Source organism: Salvelinus alpinus, chromosome 2, assembly GCF_045679555.1.
Source record: "Salvelinus alpinus chromosome 2, SLU_Salpinus.1, whole genome shotgun sequence".
In the NCBI taxonomy this organism is placed as follows: domain Eukaryota; kingdom Metazoa; phylum Chordata; class Actinopteri; order Salmoniformes; family Salmonidae; genus Salvelinus; species Salvelinus alpinus.
In genome coordinates, this window is record NC_092087.1 from 112,927,632 (window position 1) to 112,934,874 (window position 7,243).

Below are 7,243 nucleotides of genomic sequence, written 5' to 3' on the forward strand. Positions count from 1 at the left end.
CTGTCTGGTTGGTGAATACATGCCTGTCCCCAAGGAGGAAGACTGGAGGGCCATCGCTGCCGAGTTCCTGGAGAGGTGGAATTTCCCCAACTGTCTTGGCTCCATTGACGGGAAACATGTAGTAATCCAGGCTCCACCGTGCTCAGGTTCGCAATTCTACAACTACAAGGGTACATATTCAGTTGTACTCTTGGCTGTAGTAGATGCCATCTACTGTTTCCGTGTTGTCGTTGTTGGTGCTTACGGCAAGGGAAGTGATGGCGGGACCCTCCGGGACTCTGCCTTTGGCCAGGCACTTCAGGATGGCACCCTGGATATTCCACCACCTGCATCACTCCCTGGGGCTGAAGACCTGGGACCTGTTCCCCACATCTTCGTCGGCGATGAGGCCTTCCCTTTAAGACCCAACCTCATGAGGACCTACGCTGGACGCCAGCTGCCATTGCCAAAGCCTGTGAGGATCTTTAACAAACGACTGTCCAGGGCAAGGTTAGTTGTTGAATGCGCCTTTGGGATTCTGGCAGCCCGGTGGAGAATGTATCGGAGAGTGCTTGGTCTCAGCCCCTCAAATGTCGATGCCTGCGTGAAGGCCACATGTGTTCTCCACAACTACCTGCGGAGGTCATTCCAGGAGCCGCTCCGGATGGAGATGGGCACGCCAAATGGTCACCTTCCTGATGTCACCAGGGCAGGTGCCAACAACGCCCCCAGACAGGCACTCCAGGTGAGGGAGAAGCTGACCACCTACTTCTCATCGCCAGCAGGTGAAGTCCCATGGCAGTATGCCGTGGAGTGAAACGGCTCTTTTAAGAGCCCCATAACACAAAGGTTATTTTAAGAACCATCCACCGCTGTCCATAAAATTGCATTTTTCCCCCAGATTACTTTATGTATCATTGTCTCTCTTCATTTGGAAGCTATATTTAAGTGACATTTGGGAGTAAAGACCACACCTTAATAACCCCTTCCCTCTCCCATTAACGTCAGTATTATACACACCTGGCATGGTACATCAGGTGAGCGGGAGCACTAATTAAGGTTATACGACATACAGTTAGTATGATAACAAAGGGAAAGGGTAACCTAGGGTCCATACAAATAGTACAGTTTACCACCATGTTCACTGGCCTGACAAAATACAGGTGGGAAAAAAACAAATTAGGAAGAGAATGTGTTTTTACTTTCATCTTGTCTTAGATCTGCAAAGGTGTAGGGAAGAAATAAGCAGATTAAGTCTAAATTAGAAATATAACAACTGACTATGAAAACATTATAATTTAATAAGTATTCAAGTACAGGAAAGAACATGACAGGTATGTGTGTTGTAAAAATGTTTTAAAAAATTGAACTATTGAAAGAGGTGTGTATGTGCGTGTAAAAAATAAATAAAATGAATGTGTAGCCTGTAATCTGTAAGAGAACAACAAGAGCATGTATTTTTGGCACAACTGCAGACCATTAAAGGGACTACTCATAAAGCCTAGACGTAGTAGGGGAACTTCAGACATGGCCATAAAGAGAGAGAGGGCAGGGCACTGGAGATCTGAGGTATGAAGAGGTGTGTGTGTGTCTCTGAAAAAAAGGAAATAATATGTAGCCACAACACAGCTAAACAAACAAATGGCCCCTGGATGTCATGGACCAGTTGACGGAACATAACTTCACAAAAAGTTAACACCCTGGTTTTCAAGGAAATAAATATATTGACCTTTAGTCTCGTAAGAGACCAAGAGCATCTGTGAAAACTCCGTATGAGTTTCAATTCAGAAATCTATGTTACACTAATAATGAATGCTATCCTAAGAATTTATAAACAAATTACTTTATGAATTGACTGAATTTAAACAGAACTGACGTGTGAAAAGAAAGGTACAATGAGGGAGGTCAAAACAGCAACCAGACAACTCCTCTTCCTGTCCTTCCTGTGAGCTGCTCGGCTAAATTGACTCCATTTCTGAAAGGGAAGAGAAAAACAACACATACAAGCTTAACATAATATGACACCATAAAAGGTGAGATTTATGTTAACTAAATACTGCTTGTATAGTGTAGTTAGTGGCATAAATATAGGAACAGTGTGGTAAAGTTGGTAATACTTGCTGTTTACTCATGGAATTTGTATTTCAGATCAAAAGATGAATATGACAGGCAAATATTTAGACAGCAACCTGTTTTGGGATATTTTCTAACCCAGAAACAACAGCTATACATTTGCCTCATATTAATGCTTTGATCTGAAATACCAATTAACCTACATGAGTATACTGTAAAAATGACCTACTTTACTTCACTGTCGCACACTTATGACACTACCTGTGATGTGGAGGGAAAAAAACGTACCATTGAACTCGGCTTGGAAAAGCAGCTGATACATTTTAACCTTGACTGCTGCTTTTCTTTGCTGAGGCAGCCTCTTCAGTGTTGGCACCAGGCTCATGGCAAAGAGGGTCTCTTCATCCTCCTTCCTGTGAGCATCAGGTTGGGCTGCATCCCTCTCGACGGCTTGGAGGAGCCTCTGCTGAAATGAGTTGAGTGGATCTGGGGGCTGGTACCTCCGATGACGCCTGGTGTGACGTTGTTCCTCTTCGTTTCTCTCTCCGTTTCTCTCCACGGCCACATCCTGTTCAACGAGGTCCTCAGTGGTCACTTCCGTGAGGTTCATAATAATCTCAGGTGGTCCTAGATCCAGAGGTGCTTCCTCCATTTCATCATCTTCCATGGCTGCACCGGTGGTGGTCATACTCGTGGATGATGTTGTAGAGGGTCTCACTACACCGGTGGAGGTGATGGTCGCACTTGTAGGTGACGTTGAGGGTCTTGATGCACCGGTGGCGACAACACTTGTGGATGACGTAAGGGGTCTGGCTGTAAAATTGCCACTCGTTGCCCTAGGCACAATAAATGGATCGAGAAAAGACAGAATGTGGCAGAAGCGCCAAGGCTGCTGGCCTGAAGCTGCTGACCCAGACCTCTTCTTCTCTTTCTCTGCCCTTCTCTCTCTCTGATACCTGTCCCTGAGTCCTCTCCACTTCCTCCTACAGTCTTCTTCTACATAGACATGAACATGATAAGCCAAACCATTACCTAGCATAACTATAGTTATTAGATAGCTATCATGGACGTCACCTACTGTACACATAGACACACACGGTTATTTGACCAAATTATCAGGGGTACAGTAGTATCTACCATTTCCATTACTATTTATCTAGCATTCACACTCTTTCAAACATGACAATTTGGTAAAGTTATCAGTGGTAGTAACTAGCATAATTTATTTGACTATTTCTTTCACACACACCTCATTGGCTAGGTTAGCAAGCTAGGTTAGCTAGCTAGCTAACGCTAACTAGCCACATCTAGTACAAGCTCACTACTAAACTGACCTGGCAATCCTACTATCGTGGACACTTGTCTCCAAGCAGCATTTTTTGTGTTTATGTCCCTGTAGCTGTCAGCAGTTGTGTCAAAAAGACACGGTTTTGAGGATACTGCGAAAATGATTCTCTCCTCCATGTGTCCAACCGCATGCCCCCATTTGCAAAAGGTACCTGCATCAGTATAGTTGCCTAGCTGCGCAAAATGTTATGCAGCAGTGATGCAATGACGCAGTCGGTGTGTTCGAAGCGTTAGACTTTCTTCAACATAGATGGCGGACAGAAATACTAGGAGAGAGTGGTAACCCTACACAGAACTGAAGTGGATCAAAGATGGCGGACAGAGATACTAGGAGAGAGGGGAACCCCTACACAGAACTGAATCAAAGATGGCGGACAGAAATACTAGGATGGAAGCAAATGTAAGGGATTATAACGTCATAACTAATCATGCAAAAACATGTACAGTTGACAGGAATGTTAGTTCATGTAGAGACAAACGATTATACATTTTTTAAATCATAGTTCATTTACGAAAATCGTGATTTAGCCAGCTAGCTGACTAGCTAACATTAGCCAGCTAGCTGGCTAGCTTTATGGGTGTTGTGACATGAGTATGAAATTGTAATTCTGGTTGTTTTAGGGACTCATGAAACAACCAGCAAACCAGACTGTCGTTTTGGGAAACAGTGGATGTATAGAATCTAGCTAGCTGAAGATTTTACTGCAAATTGAATGTACAATTTTGTAAGCTTGTCTTGCTGATATTTGCCATGCAGATAGATGAAATAACGTAGCTAACTACGTTCTTGCTTATTGTGCAGTGGATGATTAAAATCCCTGTATGCCCATGGATGTGTAGCTAGCTATTTAGCCGATCTGTGTATGGATCCAAACGTTTGGTATACCTATTAGTTAAGAACCTAGCTATGAACCTCAGCTATCATAGCCAGTTGTATCAACTTCAAAACAGCCTGAATGACATTAATGAAGCCTATGGATTGAGTAGAATATAATATCATGTTGTGCCAAGGATGCAAGTCGTATATACATGTAGTTATTACCATGCATGAGATCCCCACATTGTAGCCTGTACATTTAATATATTCACTGATCATGTACTCTACCTTGGCAAATAAAGGTGCAGTTTAGGTATGAATGTCTTTGAGATTATTTTTCAGTCATATCCAATACCAGGAGTATCAAATTCCAGTCTTTGAATGACGCTGTCTGCATGTATGTATTACAATTATACACTTCAACAGTGTTTACCAATCTTGGTCCTGGGACATCAATGGTTACACATTGTAACTAATAAACTAGAAACAGGATTTAACTAGTTAATTCATATATACAGAAATATAATGTTAAAAAACAGAACACTACACTTCCTATGCATCATGTAAATACTCCAACACCGGTTCATCTCAACATCTAATGCCCTTCATCTGCATTGATCTGATAAACACAGGATAGGTGGAGTATTTCATCACATTACACTTCATTTCAACCAGTAGAGAATGTGAAACGCTTTATTGAAAAGCTCATTATCCAAGTTTCAATCTGTCCTTCAATGCACATCTGTTGTGCATTATAAAAACAGAGGAAGAAAGAGGAGGTGGAGAGAGAGGTGTAAAAGACAGAAAGGGAAAGAGGTAAGCACATAGGAGCAGGGAAGGCAGCACATGATTAATGAATCACAGTGCTACCTAAATATTCTCTCAGCTCATCACAATTACATAACAGTGTCTCTAGTCGGCCTAAAGGTGATCTTAAAAGAGGGTGAGGTGGCGATGATGGGACTGGGGGTTGGCATCCTCTCACATCAAAACATATCTGCAGACGAGAGACAGATGGAGAGAGAGAGCATGTTTAAGCCTTGTGTTTTTATTTTTTATTCTAACATCATCAATCAGGAGGTGAAATGCAAAACTGACCTGGGATCATTAACTCTGGGACTACTGCATCTGTCTGTATTTCAATGTAAAGCATCTCTTTAATAATACTTCCTGTATAATATAAACTGACCTGGGATCATTAACTCTGGGGCTACTGCATCCATCTGTATTTCAATGTAAAGCATCTCTTTAATAATACTTCCTGTATAATATAAACTGACCTGGGATCATTAACTCTGGGACTACTGCATCTATCTGTATTTCAATGTAAAGCATCTCTTTAATAATACTTCCTGTATAATATAAACTGACCTGGGATCATTAACTCTGGGACTACTGCATCTCTGTCTGTATTTCAATGTAAAGCATCTCTTTAATAATACTTCCTGTATAGTATAAACTGACCTGGGATCATTAACTCTGGGACTACTGCATCTGTCTGTATTTCAATGTAAAGCATCTCTTTAATAATACTTCCTGTTGTCCTGACCAAATGACCTCTCACCTCTGACCATGCTGTGCCCTCTATGTAGCCAGTTCAGATGCAGGAGGGGTTCACCGACACAGCTGATATAACCTAGAGGATTTAGGGAGAAGGGGAGAGAGGGATGAAGTGAAGGAGAGAGACTGTTATTGAGAAAATAAGGTAGTTAAAGCCACAGTGTTCAATAGGAATCTGTGTGTGGCGTCACCTGGTGTCCACACCACACTAAGTGGCTGCAGAGTACTTTATGCTGAAAAACATGAAAGGACCCACAAGGACTAACAATTATAGCGTAATTATAGAAATAATGAAGTGTCTTACTATTCTCCATGGTTGGCCCTCTTGCCTATTCTTTGAAGGTGGAAGGTGGAAGGAGCCACAGTTATACACCTGAACCTGCTTACTGCACAACACAATCCATCAATCAGATTGATACCTGAGTGTGTAGGTGTGGGTTATAGGGTGTCTAAATGTTCTACATTTTTTCAATATTAGTGATTTAAAATAGCCTGATTTGTTTTTGCACAGACATCACACCCTTACCTAAACAGCACCCTCACCTGAGAAGTAGAAATCAAAGGGAGAGAAACTGTGAATTGAATAACTGCAGTTGACATAGCTAAGTAAATGGAAGAATACTCTTATTGCAATGTGAATGGCAAAGCCTTTGGTTGTGCATAGTGTAGTCTATGGTGTTGCTAGGGAACAGCACCCTCTTTGAAGAGTCTTTGGTTGTGCATAGTGTAGTCTATGGTGTTGCCAGGGAACAGTACCCTCTTAAAAGAGCCTTTGGTTGAGCATAGTGTAGTCTATGGTATTGCTAGGGAACAGCAACCTCTTTGAAGAGCCTTTGGTTGTGCATAGTGTAGTCTATGGTGTTGCCAGGGAACAGCACCCTCTTTGAAGGAGGAGGTGAAGATCTCCTGCACAAGGATTGCCTCTCTTGCTGCGTTGTTGGACCCCATCCTTGAAACATCCTGCAGAGCAGCAGACTCCTCCTCTGGGACACGGCGGCGAGCTGCAGATCCCCTCCTGGTCCTCGTGTCCATCCTCATGAAGTTACGCAGGACACAGGTAGCCTTCAGACACCTGAATTCCTCCAGGAGGCAGTCCCAGATGACCCTGGTCACCCAACATTGCAGTGCCCTACACGGCAACTGTAGGCAATCGTTTTGAAGGAATCTCCTGTTACAAGGTATCTGTAGGAATATGGAAGACAATGTAATTATTAGACTGTTACATCACCAGGTCATTGTGGATTACTAAAGTATAATATCCCTGATAACAAATCATGATAACATTGGATTGATAGATCCATGGGCACACATATGTACATGTGTACATGTGACAATAACAGGATCATATCAAGGATGGCATCACAAATGAATACATAAATACCACTTGAAGCTTGATGATGAGTTGATCATTTGAATCAGCTGTGCAGTACTGAGGCAAAAACAACAATGTGCCTCTTTGAGTCCCCA

General features: G+C 42.4%; 3 protein-coding genes across 4 annotated transcripts in view; 1 reads left to right on the plus strand and 2 right to left on the minus strand.

Moving 5' to 3' along the window:
• The window catches only part of LOC139549612 (zinc finger protein 664-like), a 438,201-nt gene that overhangs the window by 152,334 nt on the left and 278,624 nt on the right, over positions 1–7,243 (plus strand). The gene's annotated exons all lie outside the window — the stretch shown is intronic.
• LOC139549671 (uncharacterized) overlaps positions 1–7,243 on the minus strand; it is a 520,909-nt gene that overhangs the window by 129,050 nt on the left and 384,616 nt on the right. The window lies entirely within an intron of this gene.
• On the minus strand, positions 1,261–4,093 carry LOC139549721 (uncharacterized). Its single transcript, XM_071360424.1, has 3 exons — positions 3,387–4,093; positions 2,341–3,048; positions 1,261–1,954 (listed from the first exon to the last, which is right to left on the minus strand). Exons 1-3 carry the CDS (start codon positions 3,514–3,516, stop codon positions 1,938–1,940), a joined length of 855 nt encoding a protein of 284 aa, XP_071216525.1. The 5' UTR covers positions 3,517–4,093; the 3' UTR covers positions 1,261–1,937.

Coding starts and splice junctions, on each gene's coding strand:
- LOC139549721 (XM_071360424.1), bottom strand. CDS start 3,516: ATGGAGGAGAGAATCATTTTCGCAGTATCCTCAAAACCGTGTCTTTTT. Junction 3,049..3,386: donor CACGATAGTAGGATTGCCAG/GTCAGTTTAGTA, acceptor ATGTCTATGTAG/AAGAAGACTGTAGGAGGAAG.